General features: G+C 38.2%; 1 protein-coding gene across 1 annotated transcript; it reads right to left on the bottom strand.

Annotated features, from left to right (window-relative positions):
• Positions 1-245: 245 nt before the first annotated feature.
• Positions 246-10452, bottom strand: mapk13 (mitogen-activated protein kinase 13). The gene is made up of 12 exons (XM_010792237.1): positions 10217-10452; positions 8416-8545; positions 8219-8277; positions 7326-7431; positions 6720-6749; positions 5153-5200; positions 4619-4733; positions 3592-3663; positions 3015-3094; positions 2194-2272; positions 1572-1745; positions 246-646 (listed from the first exon to the last, which is right to left on the bottom strand). The coding sequence occupies exons 1-12, from the start codon at positions 10327-10329 to the stop codon at positions 561-563; spliced, it is 1092 nt and encodes a 363-aa protein (XP_010790539.1). The 5' UTR covers positions 10330-10452; the 3' UTR covers positions 246-560.
• Positions 10453-19563: the final 9111 nt, after the last annotated feature.

The following is a 19563-nucleotide window of genomic DNA, read 5'->3' as shown; positions in this document are numbered from 1 at the left end:
GCATATTTAGCAGAGACATGAATACACACTACTTGTTGTTCTCAATATCATGCACCTTATTGGCTACCAATTCCAGGTAACATTGAGTACATTTCACACAGTAGGCTAACTGCTAATATTTTGGGGTCTTAGCTCGTTAGCAGTTTCAGTTTTCAGAGAATTTATTGGCGAAACCCAGACTTGTTCCTCGATGATTATTTAATATAGAACGTATAACAAAGCTGTTTTCACATCAAGAACAAAAATGAGAACATATCTTGTTTTATTGGAAAACAACATTAAAGTAAATCTTACAGTAAACCCTGTGATATTTGGTCACAATACATTTGCAAGGCAACTCACTGATAGGGATTGTGTAACATGAAGGAAAATCCACACTTGGGAAACAATTACACAAAAATAAAAAGTTGTGAGTTTTAATAAAATCCCTCCTCTGAACACTGATTCAAAATCTAAACATATCCAGAGTAAAAGTGAATTCATGGCTGCAATATACAAGGGCACCATTGGCTGTATGTGTTCTAGGTTGGGACATCAGTAGTTACAAGACATTCATTGGGTCACGGAGTCATAGTCAGGGTATTTTTTCTCTTGGAGTCTCGTCGTGGGAACGGCACAAAGCTTTTCACCTCTTTGAAGCACAACCCTGTGGGCGCAGAGGGAAAACATTTATTTTTGTTATGTCCAGCATGTCCCCATTTCAACAGAAATCCATTATAAGGCATATTCATTCTTAACAACAATTATACATCGCAAGTGATACAGGGAAAGATTTCATTAAGTTTGAAGTATGGTTGTATAAGGTATTTATCCATAGTTTGTAATAATGGCGGTCGGCACATCCCCAGTTTGGAGAAGCGGAAACTATTTACTGCTGTGAATTGGGCAGCAGCAAGACATATTTTATTCCCATAATTCTATCAAATTATTGAATATTTTCACAGCTTTATTTTTACGTGTTGACAATAATTGTACCCTGCTTTAATCAGAAGTTGCTGGTCCGTTGCTAACTGGTTGGTTTGTTTCTGTGATTGCGCAAATGTGATGTTTTAAAGTGTTGATTCTTATTCATCAAAGTCACACAATAAAACCAACAAAGGAATTGATTCGAGCCAGTAATACAACAGCAACTCCTATGTTCTGAAAGGTAAAATGACTTTTTTTGTACATGGAGTCTGTTGGCTTAGAAGAGAGAATAGCATACGGATTCAGTTTACCGTCTTAAAGGGCTGTCTGATGGCAAAATAAAGCAGTGAAAATATTCTAAATTTTGAGTTCATAAACTGATACTCCTGTTTTACAAACTAGGGGCCTACCGCCATCTACTGTTTTATTATAAGTATACAAACCAACAACAATCCAAACTATCCTATTAACAGAAGCCCTGCAACAGGAGGTAGGTATAGTAATAGTTGGAGTAGATGATTTAATATGGCTAACATTTACAGTTAGTTACTTCTTTTAATATTTTATAATGAGGCCATAACTGATTAGTAATGTACATTAACACTAAACAAATCTGCTCATTGATTATATTATGATAGCATCTTTTAATATTCTTTTTTGCTTACGTTTCCACTCATCCAGGGTCAATGTGGCATTGTCATGGCTGTCATCATAATGCTTGGGTAAAGGTAAGTCGTCTGGGTCTCTTAGGCCGTCGAAATATGGGTGCTCCAAAGCTAGCTCTGCCGTAGGTCTCTCGTCCCCGTCCAGAACCAGCATCTTCTCCAGCAGGTCGATCCCTGCCCACAGTAAAGGGCACAACATATTGCCACAACTTCATCAAAAATAAATGCAGAAAAATGTAACTGAGTGTTTTTTACTGACAATACTACAGAGAATATTATATTATACATACAAGTTCAAAGTACTTTTGGCTCAGTGTCTACGTATTGTTACAGTTTAAGCTGTTTCCAAAAAGAATAGATTCCGCTAATGCCAAGATTATCAACTAAGAGAATGTGTCCTTTTCTTGACCATCCTGAGATGTTTGATCTCTGTGGATTACCACAGAACCAAACAGAAACATAACCCTAGCAAAAACGTTGGTATTCATAAATGATACTCAACAACTATGTAATCGATCATGCCAACAATAACATTTAGCCAAATAATTGTTTAAGTGGCTCTTACAGTGTGTTAAAAGGGTGCAAATACTGTTTGTGGAGCAAAGGCTGTGTCTGAACTTACCCTTTGCACTGGCTCTGGGGAACAACGTTGAGAAGTCTTTTCTGGGATAGCGAGGAAGGGCCTTAATATAGGTTTTGGCCTGTTTTAAAAAATAAAAGATGGTTACAATTAAGCATCAAAAACTAATTTGTACCTCATTATAATGCAAATAAAAGTACCAGCTTCAGGCTTTATTGTTTTCATTTTGCAGACATCGTATTTTATTTTGGTTATGGACTAGAATTATTCCAATTACATGCATTTCAACTGATCAGGAACTGTGACTGAGGGAATCAATACACTGTTTTATATTTTCCAAACAGTTATCAGCTTATGAGTAATCTACTGCTGCAGTGTGCAGGCGATATCGTTGATACTGTAAAATTCAATGAGTCATTGCATAATTGAATTAACTTTGGTGACGTTGAACTGTATTGTATAGTATGGTTCTGTCTTCTTATGTCTAGGTAAGCCACACATTTTTAGATTAGTGCATGATTATGCATATTTACATAATGATCCCATGTTTTTATATATATTTTATATTTATATGACAAATTCCTGAATAGATGAAGATTGCTTCAGATTGACTGAGACATATGTTTAAGCAGTTACTTGAGGTACATGGATTAAATAAATATGTTGACGATTCAATTCCATGTCTTTAAACAACTGTATGTTCCATAAACCCTTGCTGCAACCCTCAGGACAAACCTCATACTTTTAGTCCCACCACAGGTAAAAAAGGCCAAATATCAGTAAGTTGTTCCGCAACCAGCTAACTGTAGATTCAAGACGTAAATATACATTTGTTAACATACACATAAGGTAGTTTGACCTACCTCTGGACTGTCCAGTTTCTGTACGAACTCTGATCCAGGAACTCCAGTTACTTTCATGATCTGAGTCAGCTGGTCCATGTCTGGTAATAAAGGGTTAAAATCAAGGATTTTTTAACCAGGTAATCAATAACATCCATTCAGTAGCAGTAGAAAGTAGGATTTTCCCGGAGGTCTATAAAACAGAATAATAAAATAAATTGAAAGCCACAAGTGACCGCTTTAAGATGCTATACATCAGTAAAGTGCAAAAAAGAACATCAGAAGATAATATAAAATATGCAGGAAAAGTATGTTATACAGTGCAGTAGCAGCTGCCTTGGATGCTGCCTGAGGGAAGGGGTTTTGCTGAATGTAATATACTGTGATTTCTGTTCCCTTCTGCACCTTATTTATAGTTCCCATCATCAAATAAAGCTGTCAATGTTTAATAAAGTGGCTTCATCACCTTTAATATTACAATGATTTAATGAAGTGAAATTAAAACTTGATGACCTGTCGTTCGGGAATCATTCAGCACATTCACATTACATTACATTATTAAAAGTCCAGTACATGGACAGGGCTGATGAAAGGATACAGTCTCTCCCTTTGAAAAGGGTTTTTCCATTGATCATTTCTGCCATGATGCAGCCCACAGACCAGATGTCCACTAGAATGAAAAAAAAGAAATATGTGAGTAAGCACCCGGGCAGAATACTCATTAACACAAGTGTAAATTGTTTAGGTGTGAGTTGCAGTGTGTTGGAGATATGTGCCGTAGAGATGGCTGCCTTTTCTCCAATATATCCATGCACACTTCCTTCTGAGCGGTCATACGACAGACAATTGTAGTGTGGTAGAAAGTAAATAGTTCCTACATGAAACTGCTCACAACAAGGCCTTTGGATTCTTTTGAGTAACTGGGACCGGATTTCTGAAAAGAAACACTGCTGTTGAGTTTTTAAATCTCAATCCAATGCATTATAGTTATTTTACATTTAAGTCCAGGCAGATACTTTGACATCAGATACATTACTCTGCAACTCACACCTAGCATCAATATAGAACAATAGCACTGAAGGTCAAATAAAAAAATGTTATGCTCAGTGCAATACAAATGAGGAAGATGGGATTTATACATCAGAGCAAGTTCCTATTCACCATAGTGCAGAATATATTGTGCTAATGCTACTAAGGGTGTCAATTTGCCAGAATTGCTTTCTGTGCTACTTTCCATTCTGCGGGAGATGTTTACAAAATGCAATCCCACTATCTCATAAAGACACATAAATCCTGAGAAAGTCAGTTTCATTGAGCTGACAGCTCTGTCATGGAGTCTCAGCACTTTCAGGCTGCTGTCAGATCCATCTCTGTCAACTGCTAACAGATTAAGGGTCGAAAAAGATTGATAGTCAAAATGACACCGATGCAGCTTCAACGACAGGATTATAGAAGCTGCTGACCCACAGCGTACCATGCAAGCCAGCCTCAAAGAAAGAAAGCCCTGTAACTAGAGTTGGCATGTTTTCACACGACAAACAGTTACAGCACCGAACAGGCCAACTCCATACTGAGCCGACAGCAGGGACGGAGGTGAGAATGAGTAACAGCTACGATTGTCTTGCCAGTCTGGGTGTAGTGCATCCAGTTCAGAATGACCTCAGGCGCCCGGTACCAACGGGTCACCACGTAGCCTGTCATTTCAGCGTCAGTACTGCGAGCCAGCCCGAAGTCCAGGATCTGCACGGTGAGCAAAAACACAGATCACACTCTGGAACATGAACACAGAATATTCACAAAATATGTCTGTCAAATGAATTGTTTGAAAAGGTGTTTCATTTGTGCATGCATATCAGTGGACACTTCCTAAAATGCATAGAGAATCCATCATAATGGTTCACATTTTCCCATCATAAGATGTTTTCATACATAAACATTTTAAAACATTTAACCATTTTGCATCACTAGAGACATTTTTGGCAACAATTGTTATTTATTTCATGTCCTGTTTCCCGTATATTGCTGATTTTCAAGTTTATCTTGTACTTTGTTACTTTCTTTGAAACCTGCTGAATCCAATTATTTTCTTGCTGCAGCAGCAGCAGCAGCATCATTTCAGCTTTGTCATGTTTTCTGATGTAATCCTTAGAAGTACAAACCTTCAGTTCACAGTCTTGGTTCACAGCCAAGTTTCCAGGCTTAAGATCCTGTAAAAGAGAATGAGCTGCTGAGTGAGGGTTGTGTATTGCACATAGAGATTAACAGAAAATGATACTGCTTGTACTGTGTAGTATCACTGCAGGGGCTGAGAAGAGCCTTAGTGCTTGTAGTTCCCGTAGCTCAGCCTTATGTCTGTATACTGCGGGGATTTAAAACAGGGATTCTTTGTTGTGACTCAACTATAAGCTGACCATGAAACTCACATCAGCATTTCTGCAGAGTCACTCATAAAATACTGGGACAAAAGGTGTGATAAGGGCCGCGCTGTTAGTGAGTGTTGATAACTCCTTTACTGCGATAGGAGTTACAAGAGTAATTGCATGATCATATTTCCTGGAGATTAAACACACATTCACAAAAACACAGTTAGCTGATCAAGAGATCAACCACCACATATAAAAAATTCCTTAAGACAAATATTTTTTTGTGTTTGTATAATCATTACCTTCCTGCAAGGAAAACAAAAAAATATATTTAAAGGAGCCCTATTATGCTCGTTTCCAGGTTCATATTTGTTTTGTGCCTCTACAGTGACATGTCTCCATGCTTTAATGTTCAAAAAGCTCTTTATTGTTCTCATACTGCCTGTGCTGCAGCACCTCTTTTCACCCTCCGTCCTGAAACCAGAGCCCAGTCTGCTCTGATTGGTTAGCTGGCCGGCTCTGTTGTGATTGGTCAACCACTTAGAGATGTACTGAACCTTAGCCTATCACATACATTGTGATGGAGTGCTAGCCAATTGGAGTGCGAGTGTTACACAGTGAGCTCACAACGTTGCGAAAGTAAACAAAGGTCTACAATGGAGATGCTTCAGGCAGGGGGGGGGGGGGGGGGGGGGAGTGTGTGGGAGAGAAACTCTTAGGAAACTCTAGGGAACTTTAGGAATTTGGCCATTGCAGACCAGTTACATGCACAAAAACCTATAGAACATACTACAGGAAAGGGAAGTCCCCAATAGCATAACAGGGCCCTTTAACAGTAGATGTTGCATTTTGAAATCCCACACAAATCAGAACTTTATGCCCTTGAACAGTACCAATAATTTAAAAATAATGTTCTGTGTTTTTTTTGGCAAGATTTTATGCGCAACAGATAAGAGGCCGTCATTAATCTTTCTTTTATTATATTATCTTAATGAATTGTCTTTCTGATAGATAAGTGGTGTATTTATCTAACCTGACTTTTTTTCTCCTCACACACCCACTTGGCAGTGGTTCTGACGGGTGTGGCCTAACATCTCCAGACATGCAGTAAAAAATCAGAGAGTTAACTCATCTTACCTGTTGGAGCAGGGTTTCTAAACTGTGCAATAACAATGACAAATACAATTCCCATGTACTTCTGCAGTACAGGAAATGAGCATGTGTGCTATCTAAAACAGATTATTGCACACTGCACACATTGCACAGCCTTAATAACAGCCTGTAAAAGTATTTTTTATCATAATGAAGCTTTCTTTTTTTTACCCAAGCTTCAAAGTTGACACAGACATGAACTTGTACATACCCTGTGGATGATTCCAGCTTTGTGAATGTACTGCAGAAAGGGAGAGATAGGGCATATATTATTATTGCCGTCACATACAAAATATATGCATTGTGTATGGCAATTCTATCTTTAAAGTGCCTTTTTTTAAATTTATTTATTTATTTATTTTTTAAATGGTGGTTTTATTAGTGTGCCAGTTCACCAGACAATTGTCTATTATTGTTTAATTAGAGTGCATTAAAGCTATAACATGTGACTTATACTCATCAAAATGTCTGAAAACAACTTAAACTACTGTATGTTACATGTGCTAACATTATCCCACATTTCTTTTTACATTTGTCTGCCAACAAATCTTATTAGATTTTCTTCCAGTTGTAAGCAACATGCACTTTTTAGATCTTAAAATGTTTTAGCTATGTATTTTAACCAAATGATTGTAATAATCGGAGAAGCCCTCCGATTTGTCCAGTTGGAGGAGAAGACCTCTTTGTATAATACGGCTTCTGTTAAAGACTTTCAAACAACTATTTTCAAGATTACGTTTTGATTGAAATGAGTGGCACAACAATTACATATTGTGTGTTTAATCTGTGCAAAGTCTAGTTAGGCTTCCCGGCTCACCCTGAGTCCACACAGCATCTGGTAGACGAGAAACTGGACTTTGTCTTCTGTGAGGTGACCCCGCACCTTGGACAGGTCAGTAAACATGTAAGGCATCACCAGGTAGCTGAGAAAAAGTGGGGGAGGGTGAGCAGGAGAGTGGATGGAGAGAAACGCACACTATGTTCACCTCTATGGGTATATGTAAACCTTTTTCAGTAAAGATCACAACTAATAGTCAACATTATTCCTTTGCTGTTCGCTGATATTTTCCACACGCTGTTAATGCTGTTATCTATTCCTTTCTATACATTGATTAAGGAGCTTGTGTATATTTATGTAACACTAACGTTTATACAACCTTCACTATACTCTTCATCTTTGCCGTTTCCTCCTAATTTGCCCATTCAAAAGTCTACGTTTGCTAACTAACGGTAATCAATTCAAAAATGTTCCCTAATTGATGTGGTTTGCTTAACTACTAGTAATTGAGAAATGGTTAAAGTTTCCCTTGCTTTGAAGTAAAAATTCAACCAATAATTATGCTTATTGTTTCTCTATTTCTCTGAGACAGTAAGGGAATAATAATATCATAAGATCCTAGTGTTTAGGCTAGGTCCTTTTAACATGAAGTGTACAAAAACATGTTGAATGTATGGAGACATTGGAGAGAGATGGTTATCAGACTTTGGTGTGGAAGAACTTCACAGGCCAGGTTTTTATAGAAGTACATGGTTTGACAATAACATGTAAAAAGGGGCGTCCACATTCTTTGGGCCATATAGTGTATAACATTAAAGTGATCCTTTGTTCATAGATCGTCACACTTTCTGTTCAAAGCACACACTTCTCCTCTAAAGAGATGGTGCCTGTCTCAGCCTGATGGCTTTGCTAATATTAGGAATAATACTCACAAGTCCTGCATTTCATCGAGGGTTGTGGCGGGTGAAAACACATCGATGAGTCCTATCACCTGGTTGGAATGAAAGAGCGAGGTGACTGTTACACACATGGGAGCAGACGCAATAAGTTGAAGCATTAACAGGATATAATCATGTCTAAAATGCAAAATTGTTAAGCAATTTATTATGAAAATGATATTTATTCCTACGTTTTCATGCTTCATGTGTTTGAGCAGTCTGAGCTCTCTGTATGCCCTCTTAGCAAAGATCTCGGACTGGAAGGGCCTGTGGAGCTTCTTGATGGCCACTTTCTCTTTATTCTTCTCATTTATTGATGAGCTGTGAGGGGAGATGGAAAAACAAGTCATTCTCTTGCACTCTGCGTGTCTCTTCTAGTATCACTAAGGTTTCACTCTTTTGAAGTCAGAGCAGTGAGAAAAAGAGTTTCACTCTTGAATGCAAACAGGTTCTCAGATGGAGGCACTGTACGTGGGACTCAATCTCTAACAGAGTGAAGGGGGATCTGTGGTTTATTGAGTATGAACATGTAAATGTTTGGCAACTCGTGATGTCTGCTGTGATCTGCAGGGCAACACATCGTAGGCGGACAAGCTTGTTAGGCTATTTGGAGCCACATCCACCAACACAAATGACACACATCTCTTGTGCACCATAGTGCTGTGGAGGATGCACAAATGTAGGATATTGCATTATCAATTTGACACACAGCAAGCCAGATAAACATCCACAAAGAATACAGTTCATCTAACACATATATTTGTGATGAAACTGTTATTTCTTTCATTAAAAATATGTTCTTGCCTTGCTGTGGTTCTAATTTCACACTAGATGAATAATGAGAGATAAGCTCTTATGGATCAAACCCCCACCATTATCTGTAAAAAATACAGCTAATGGTGGTGGTTTGATCCAAGTTCATCAGCTGGTGCTTCCTTTAAAGGTCAGATATGTTTGCTTTGACAGACCACCACTCCCACACTATTATGCTTACATCAGTGGTACTCTGTAATTGATAAAGGAATTAAATATTCACCATAATAACATTAATGGAAGTCTGGAGAAGATCGATTGGTGGCTGTGCAAAAATGTCTTTGGTGGGGTTTTGCTGGGGGAACTTGGACGCTTTAATTATCAGTATTTGTAACATCTTAAAGTGTAGGTTATTATTCCAAGTTTTTTAATGTGGATATTTTCCATATGAAACTTGACAGCAGCCTTAATTAAACCAACTTTTACATACTTTGCCCCATCTGACACGTTAAAGATATCCTTATTAGCGTGGATTTAAAATGGTCCATCATTAACATATGGCTTGAAAGGCGTTTTTGATCTCTTAAAGCAATATGACTGATAAATAAAAATACTTCATACCACAAATAATAACAAGTATACCAAATGTATGAAATTGCAGGTTAATTGACCATTACACTGATTATATTTATCCAGTCAGGTAGATAAACAACAGGGTACCTGTAAATCAATAATGTTAAGTGATGGGTGTGTCTGTGTCATTTCAAACCTGTGCAATGCATATACATGTAAATAGAAAGCCTCTATATAGGCACTGTTTATGTGGCTTCTCTGTGCTATTTCTGTACATTTTAAAAGAGTGCATGAAGAAAGGAAAGTGGCCATATTTAATCTAAAATAGCAACATATAGCAGCATACATTGCATATAAATTAAAAAGGTACGGGTAATGCAATGTGTTTTCTTTACGCTAACACATGATGCTGCCAGGATGCGCTGTATAAAATACCAGGTGTAATTACTTGATATAGTGTGAGGTATAGCTGTGTCCGTGTTGGCCGTGTGTTAGTGTACAGTACGTTACAGGATACACTCTATGGATATAACCCAGGCCCACCACAGGCTGCGTGTACAGCTCACATTTATGAATGCTGGGCTCTCAGACCAAGCAGTGTTTACACACAGTCAGCTTCAAACTACGACACACATTTGATACAACGTTAAGGTAGACGACACTCACCACACCGAGCCGTACGCCCCGGTTCCTATCTGTTTGAGCCGTGTGAATTTCTCCGGGACTTCCCACACCGTGCTGTTGATTTCCTCACGGTAGAAATGAGCCCGAGCCTCCATAACGTAGAGGAAAAGGCGAAGCTATGAAAAAAAGTTATGCTTCTTCTTCTTGTAAGCCGTTCACTCATTCAAAAGGTAAAGCAATACACTACTGTAGCGCGAGACAGCATTACATACAACCAACTTCCCTAGTAAGAGGTTTTCAAAATAATGTGGGAGGAAGCAAACAGCTTGACAACATAATGCGCGAAATGTCCATAAATGACAATAAATAATTAATATATTATATAATTATTATTATTATTATTTGCGATATTGTTAGGCTTTCTTGTTTTATAGCTTTATCATTAGATTTTTCTTAATTACACCGGCTGCACCGTCGATAGTTACGCCACTGGGTAGGCCCTATGTAATTTATTTCAGAAACACTTTTTGTTGTATTCCATGGAATGCTCTTAACATCCCGATAGCAATGAATATATGCCATGCTTTGACTATATACATTAAAACAAATAATCTGTGGAAGCCGTTGCGCTGTAAAAAGCACGACCAATCATTTTAGCCGGCCCGGCTAAAATAACTGGATGGCATACCTGCCTGTCAGCCTTCCATCTGTGCACAAACTTATCTCGTGCCCTCATTGGTCATGTGTGCGTTCGTGTGTGTTGTGCTCTGTCTGTAAGGAAGGGCAGATTTTTTCCGGTTGTTTATTTTCAAATTCTAGCGCACCCGAGCTGGTTTCTCCAAAATTACCTACCCCACCTTTAAGTTTACTTTTTTTGTACTTTTAAACGTTATTGTGAAGGCCGTATCATTGCACTTCCTGTCTTAACTTGCCTACATTTAGTTAGCTTGAATCAGCACCACAGACTGTCAGTAGCGTCATTGTATTACGGCAGACAAAAAAGCCTGGAGGACTACTTAACATGTAGGCTCATGTACTTTTCCTTTTGCAAAAAACATTTAACTTAGACTTTCATGCATCTGATGGAAAACAGCCACATGATTTGTGTAAAATCACACAGCTTGCCTGCCGAAACATGTAAATATGACTCGATGTTCTACCACCCACACATAGTAGGTGTTACTTGTCATGATGAATAATCACTGTATTGCCAGCAGTGTATGAATGTATCATGGACATTCACACTTACAGACATGGATAAAATGAAAAAACCGTAGCGTAATTTGTTGAAAAGAGCAACTCTCCCTGAAAAGCTGGAAAATTAACGAGGAAATCTGCAGTGTAATCAAACCAGGATCTGCTCCACATGCAGATGAACTGACGTTGTGAATTTAATGTTGGTTTATTATTTTTCATCCACGTTTTTCACATTTTCGTTATCAGAACTGTTATTACAGGTTTCAACTGAATTATAGAGGAGCTGCTGATAGTACTGTCTGTGATAATAGACTACACGTTAACTACGTTTCAGCAGTTTGAGAAATCTCTGAAGTTTTCCATTAATCCATTTAACAAATTAAACCTCATATAGGCCTATGTACAAAGAGTGGTCTTAAGAGTCTCAATCTTACATTAGGTATATACTGCAATATATAGTAGGATTCTCCAGGATACACATATTTGGTCTATGAAATATTTGTTGGATCAGACGGGGACTAAGAATGTGTAAAAGAAGTGAAATCGTAGGCTGAATTTATATTTATTTATAAATTACATAATTACACAATCAACAATGTGTAATATTTAGTTTTATTCATGTAATATACACATTCTCATATTTTGGGTGCTGCAATCAAGGTAAAAAAAAGGTATGAGGTAGATATTTTTAAGTGTCTGATACGTACGATTTTTTTCCTCACGATGACTAAAACATTTATGTAGGAGTTGAAAGGATTATGGATCAATAACATTGACTAAGCCATTACTTGGACAGCTGGTGCTCTTCCTGGCTTTCAAAACCCACCATCCATCCTGTTTGAAAGAAAAACATCCCGCCTACTGTTGCAAACCTAAGCCGGTCTCTTTGTACTCAATTGATTAGCAAAATAGACAGGAGATTGAACTGATTTATTTATAATCTATAATCTGCAATAATTATCATTTTTATGTATTATTATTATTATTATTATTATTATTAATCTGCTTTACCTGTTGATTGACATATATACATATACACATATACATGCACATACATACACTGATATACATAAATGCACACATACATATACAATCATTTTTCAGTTGGCGTTGGCATCCAATGCCTTATTTATTATATGTAATATAATCGTATAACCATACCTTCTACTTTCTGTGGTGGTTTGATTGGGAAAGCAGCTCACACACAGGACAAGCTGACATTGTTTTAATGCCTTAAGAATATTAAGACTTTCCTCACCTAACCTTGGAGCCTCAAACTCAGCAGGTCATTTTATGAAAATATTCCCTAAAACAAATAGCTTTCTAAATATTAATTGTTTATACAAAACAATATAATATTTTTAATACGGATTGGGATATAACTCTAATTTTTCTGATGTATTTTTTCTCAATTTAACTCTTTGGCGCAAGGCATAAAATAAGTGCAACTTTGTCATTGGCAATCCATATTCAAATATACATAAAAGTATTGTTATCATATACACAATCTATGGATGTTCTAAATATGGCAGTAACTTTGTCCATATCACCTCATGATATAATAACTATTGTATAACACAGGAATTCAAAACAAATGTGTTACCTTAAAACAAGAATGAGGTATAATGTAAATGTAAAATTACAATAATACATAATGTTGGATACATTTTTTTGCTTTGCCTAATAACTTTAACTTTTGTTGTGTTATTGGGATTGGAGTTTGTTCCAAGCCGTTGGTGCATAACATCAAAGTACTTAGCCCGCCCTTTCTCTATTTTTCTTCCTAACTTTCTCCTGTTTTTCTCACCCTGTGTCTTTAATTTTCAGCCCTTTCTCTGTCCTCGACCGACATCCGTCCTTGACATCTAATTTCCCCCTGACCTCATTCCAAAAAAATTTGGTCTGCACTGTATGCATGGTGTTTCAGTTTCTTTAACCTCTGTAGAAACAGCAATCTCCTGTATCTTTTCACAACGCCAACATGAGTTAAGATGAGAGTGTTTTCTGCCAAACACAACACAAGTACTTGCCATAAGGTTTTGCTTAGGTATAGTTTGAGAGCTGCTTCGAAAAAGTTATGAAGAGGGCACTTGTTTGGGAAATATTTTCCTATGTCTACAACTTTGACCCAGTTTATCAGTTCCTTTGTAGTGCCCTCACTGAGCACAGACCTGCAACCTTGGGCCCTCACTGAGCACAGACCTGCAACCCTGGGCTGCTCTCAGTGTTTTTGTCTCCCTGTTCCTGCCTGTTGGTGTTGAGGTGTTATTGTGCTTTGCCTGTTTTATCTTGTTATGCACAATGTTGATTATTCTTTCAGAACCAGACATGGGTCTGGGGTCGATTTTTTTTTATTTGAAGGCAAACTAATACTAAAATGTAAGCATGTATTACACATGTATTTCAAGGGCTGCGTTCTAGGTGACGCTGTTGAGCCATTGTGCCACGGCTATATGTGTTATACTCATATTTTAGAAATATATAACCAGTTTTGAATGTTGTTCCACGTTTATTTAAAAAATATTGCATCCTGAGGCCTTCAAATTGCGATCATTTGGCACAAGAATTATAATATTTCCTACAATTTCAGATAGGGTCCTCCAGACGAAGGTTCTCAGACCCTAATAATCCACAAATGCCCAATGGTCTCCAAAGGAAAATTTTGCGCAGACACAGTCTTTATTCAATAGTCTGACTATAAAAAGAATCAAACGAGTTTAAAGTTTGCCTCACCTTGTTTGTCACCTTGACCAAAGGCTAGAAAGGATATTTTGGCAGCCACACTGTCCCGTTGTGCTCCTCTGGATGATATTTCTATTTGAGTTATTGAATCCACTCTGTCATTGATGCACATTACGGGTAAGACTGCTTACTTCGTTGTTCTACGTAATTACTTTACATACCTGCAGGATCATATATCCCAAAATTGAGAAATCCTATGTGACAGACATCTGCTGCCTGTCTGCTGTTGCCAATATGGATCATACATTAATTTGCTCTTTGCTATTTATATGCATTCCCGGGTCATTTCCGAAAAAACATTTTCATCAACAGCTTGAAGAGGGCCTCCATCACTCTGTCTGTGTAAATGTCAGCGAAATGCCAATTTATGGAGTCTTTGAGACACCAAACAGAAAGGATTTTGATTAACTTCCAGTGAGTGAATTACATCAGCTTCTGGCAGAAAAGTTATGCCAGATGTGTCTGTTACAAGACATTTGCCTGAATTTTGTGATACAAGATTTGTTGAAAGGGACACATTTTCCTCTCATGGCAACATAATAATTCTGACGATAATTCAAAACGATTTATGCCATGTATGAGAGTCAATTAAAGCGAATTGGATTCCGTAAAGTGATGTGAAAATGTAATGTCACCCACACATAATGTAGGCTATTACATTACAGAGTCGGAATGAAGCAACAACAGTCCTCTCAATCTTTGTGGATTTACAGTACGTTATGATTATCCCAGTTCCAAAAAACATAGCATCACATATTCTTCAAGCCTACTAAGTCTGCCACATATGCTTTGAGCTATAAGCCAGTTTTGAAATGCTGTTTTTACAGTATGTACAAGCTTGACGGGATCAACCACTCAGGATCTAACCACACATCTCTCAGTCTAACTCAAAGTCAAATTTGGCTCTGTGAATAAAAGCTATGGATTAGGAAATGTAAAAAACAGGTTGCAGTTTTAAGGTTTCTGAAAAGAAAAGAAATACCACAAGATGGAGCTAAAGTCTAGCAGAGGGCATGGGATGAGCTGAATGGTGCATACAGTTCATTTTTACAAGATCAGGGAACACTGCAGCTTTTAAATGTGTTAAAAAAGATCATATCTATGTATGTTGGTAATCTACAACTCTATGTTTATTTCTTGAGTATTAGCTAATAAGCTAAAGTTATTTAGTTTATTCATGCTGAATCTGAAATGCATCACTGCCTACACGCAGGAGGTTGATTCCAAGAAGACAGCAAGTAACAGCAAATGTAAAAGCCTATGGTTGACTTACTTTTAACCTGCTTTGTCAACATAAAAACAATGAATGAGATAGTAGTAGATGACACATTTATTTATGTGAACATGTCACAGAGTATTATTTTTGAAAAGTAGAAGCCTTGGAGTGGTACATTGCATCAGCTTCCTTCACACAACACGGATCGGGAGATAACAAAATAACATGGCATGTCCTCTATTCCTGCTTGTGGTGCAGATACACTGGGTGACTGGTGGCTTATTTGTGACTCAAGACAAAGCCAGATACATACACACACTTACCTATACATCACTGCATACTGACAGAATACAGTGGTGTGGACACACACTCTTGTCTGTTCTTTCCCCCATCATCTGTGCTTCAACCCATCTGCCAAAATCCTCTCAAGCAAAATCTGACTTGACATTTTCCGAATCTGAATCAGCAGATAAAGTAGGCTAACACATAGATGAGTACTACTGGAGAGACATGGGCAGTGAGAGAGGGGGGGGGGGAGCTTGTTTCACAAAAGGCCAGACATGGAGACAGAGGAAGACATCCATTGGCCCCCCGTGCCACCGGTGCACACGGTGGCATGAACCTAATGAGTCTTTAGATAGTAATTAAAGGTTCCCCACTGAATGACACTCACTGTCATTATGTACCGAAGGAGAATTAATTATTAGTATCAATCAATGATGTTATCTGTTGGTGTTACTTGGTTGAGAAGGGAGATGGGCAGACAGTGGCATTTAGCTGTGATTAATGAAGTGACCTTCCTTACAGCCTTGGCGGAGATCTAGAAAAATCTATTCCATTTCAAAGTGACCTGGGGGGGATGCCTGTTTGGAACACCCGTACACTCTGCATCCAAATGCAACAAAACACACACATGCACACACATAATGAAGACCAGGAGGAGGTGGAGATTCTAAAGTTTAGAAATAAAGGATCGAGGAGTCAGGAGGCTCCTCCAGTCAGTTTAATATGCGGCTGATGGTGACGGAAGAGTGTCCTCACTGCAGCAAAGTTAAGTCAAGTGATATTATTCCTCAACGCTTTTGCAGCCCATCCACTGGCATGCAAATTTGATGGTGGCAGAAGTGGTGATGATAATGATATTAATGGGTGCCCAAAGACTTCAACTTGGACATTTCCATATTTTGTCCCATGGGCTTCGGTTGGTGGAGCGTGGCATTAACATTTTTATATAAATACCATTCCCACTAGAACAGGATGGGCCAAGCATGTAGGCTAAATTCAACCCTCACATTGCGCAGAGAGCATGAGGCAAGAACCGTGTTTTCCACATGGAGAGGTTCACAAAGCAGGCGTGGAATTGTTTGTAAAAGCAAATATGCAGGGCAGACTGTGACTGTTATTTGGCTAGTTATGGATAAAGACACAGCACCGAAATAAACTTGGAATATTTAAGAATATGCGCCATTTGTTTAAATATATAGTAAGAATGATAAGAGTTTTACAATTCTTACAATTTTACATTGTAGACATCAGAGGTTGAAGTAGTATTGCATATTTTACACAAGTAAAAGTATCGATACAACGGTTAAACTGTTAAAATGTTCTGTTTTGAGTAACAGTACTGCATAAAAAATGTATCTCAAGTAAAATGTCAAAAGTATTAACATCAAAATAAACTTGCATGCGTTAATGTGTTCATCACTTTAATGTTGCTCTTGGTAAAGCTTGATCTGAAATAATACATCATGATTCATACATTTTCTTCGAATTTATAACCGATTCTCCAAAGTAACTTTGGCTATAACATAAATGTCGTGGAGTAAAACGTTTTTTTCCCCCCCAAATCACAATGGAGTATAAAGTAGGATTAAATGGAAATACTAAAGTAAATAGGGTTACCTCAAAGTTGTTCTTAAGTTCAGTACTTGAGTAAATGTACCTTTTTGTCTATAAACTGCTAGACATGTGTATATACATCTTGATGTGGAAAATGTAGAGTGCTCGGTTTGAGTTCTGACACAAAAATGGGATATAATGAGATGTGTTTTAAACTTTTACTGCCACAGTGCTTTGTTTTTTGCCTACAACCTATTTTAACTGCTTTTTGAACTCCACAAAGACGCAGAGATGATTGAGAGAAGTTGAGAAAGGAGTAGATAAGCAGCTTTATTTAGTGACCCTCATAAACACTATTAGAGCTGTCTGATAAGGCTATACCAAGGGTAGATAGAGATAACCAGGAATAATGTCAGTCATACATTAATTAAAAGTGAATTAAAAAAAGTTAATTAAACCAACACTTGGCAATCCCTGTTAATTTGGTGAAGCTGCACATTTCTCAGCCTGCTTTCCAGTTATGACTCAAACTCTTCAACTGCATACTCGAATTCAGTAGTCCATTGGGAGGGAGTGAAACAAACTTTTAAAACAATTTCTGACACACCAAAACACCTGGGATCCGAGACAATGAGCTTAAAAAGGCAGGAATAGCTCCATGGAGCCGAGAGGCACTTCAGAACTGGGTTCTCTGTGAGTTCATCACTACAAGCAATCCATTTCATATTTACAAGTTGTCATCTGATTCTATGTTAAATGTAGATAAGTGCACTCAGTGGAGTGAATATCTCAGGCAGGTGTGTCTCCCTTTCCCCTCCCAAAAATTGTCCCACCAGGCTTCCTACAGTCAGGATGGTAGCGAAGATAACAATAAAATGGACATGTTAAAATTATATCTTAGCGAACTTTAGTGGATCACATGGAAGATGCTCAAAATTAGATCACTATGGATTTCCGAAGACAACAAATGCCAAAATATGGCCTGCACCAGACGAGGTAAGGCTTGTTTTTGCATAACCTATTGCCGGAAATCCCTTGAAGTAGTAGTTGGTCACTATCTGCAACTAAGGATTTAGGAGGCACCGTTCAATGACTGCAAGAGAGTCAATAAAGTTTCAAGTCCTTGAGTTAGGACATTTTATGTACCTCTAAATGACCTGCAGGTAGCATGAGAAGGTGGTGCTGTTCAGTTGGACTTGGCCATGCATAGAACTGTCATGGAGGATCAATCCTCATTCCTCAATAAATATATAATGACCAGGTTTCCAAACAGATCATTTGACAATCCAAAATCTGTCCATTCCATTCAGTCGGCCACCTGGCTCTCCTTCCGTCTGACCCAGCATCAAGTCAGCACGGATCATCTCCTAATGAGAATAAAGAGGAAAACACATCAAGTAAAATAACTCTGAGTATTACAGATGTTGCATTTGTTTTTCTTCACACATTACCATTTGGCAACAGATGGGTAATACAGAGACAATGCCTGCAATAGCTAACGCACTAGTGCTCATTTGGCAACAGATGGGTAATACAGAGACAATGCCTGCAATAGCTAACGCACTAGTGCTCATTTAAACAGTGATTAGCATCTTGCAGGAGGCTGGTGCAGTGCCCGGACGATGACAGCTCCTCATACAGTACAGCAAGTCCCTGAGGTACCACTACACCAAGCCTCAGAGAAATGAGAGTCATTGTGCCATGTTTCATCGCACCCATGTATTAATGATGCTAGCAGGCCGCACATGGCAGACCTCAGCAATACCACCGTTTGTCTGCCGGCCCTCTGTAGCAAAAACAGACCAATTCTAATAGTGTAAATAGCATGTATGTAATTGCAGCATTTCTGGAGCTTACGCCAATTATGTGCTATAGGAGGTAGTCACTGGGGTGACCCTCAGCATAATGACCCAACTCAGGCCTTATAAAGTATTCAGGACATTGACTGTTCATTCATGAGTGTGAGACTGAGGAGGAAGGAGATAATAATGAGCATTAGCCAGGCTAGTGTATTCATTTGTGACAATGATGACCCAAATAGTGTCAGGGGTGACAGAGCCATGTGTGAGAGAGGATATAATAAGTTGCCTGTGTTGTAAAGAGTAGTGCAGCTTGATATGATCAATAACATTTTATAATCAACCCAGAGTCATCCTGGTAACCAATGAAGTGAAGCTAAAATGGAGTATAAGATTGTGTTCTACACCAAGATCCCATCAGGAAAGCAGCTACAGAGATGTGGACAGAGTATCTGGAAATAATCTGCTGGGTTCGACAGCTTTGAGGCATAATGGAGGAGAAGCCTGGGTTGCAGTTTCAGGGGTGAGCCCAGGTGTTGTAAAGTTATAGAAAACACAGCACAGCTGCCTTCAAATGTTTTTTTCTGATTTGGGAT

Source organism: Notothenia coriiceps, unplaced genomic scaffold, assembly GCF_000735185.1.
Source record: "Notothenia coriiceps isolate Sejong01 unplaced genomic scaffold, NC01 NC01_scaffold00001737, whole genome shotgun sequence".
NCBI classification, from domain to species: domain Eukaryota; kingdom Metazoa; phylum Chordata; class Actinopteri; order Perciformes; family Nototheniidae; genus Notothenia; species Notothenia coriiceps.
This window is presented reverse-complemented; position numbering and strand designations above follow the sequence as displayed.

Bases quoted from the DNA above. Each gene is read 5' to 3' on its own strand.
- mapk13 (XM_010792237.1), bottom strand. From the start codon at position 10,329: ATGGAGGCTCGGGCTCATTTCTACCGTGAGGAAATCAACAGCACGGTG. The intron at 7,432-8,218 runs GTGAGTATTATT...ACTTTTTCTCAG, and splicing joins CTCGATGAAATGCAGGACTT to CTACCTGGTGATGCCTTACA. The intron at 4,734-5,152 runs GTTTGTACTTCT...CTCACCGTGCAG, and splicing joins ACCAAGACTGTGAACTGAAG to ATCCTGGACTTCGGGCTGGC.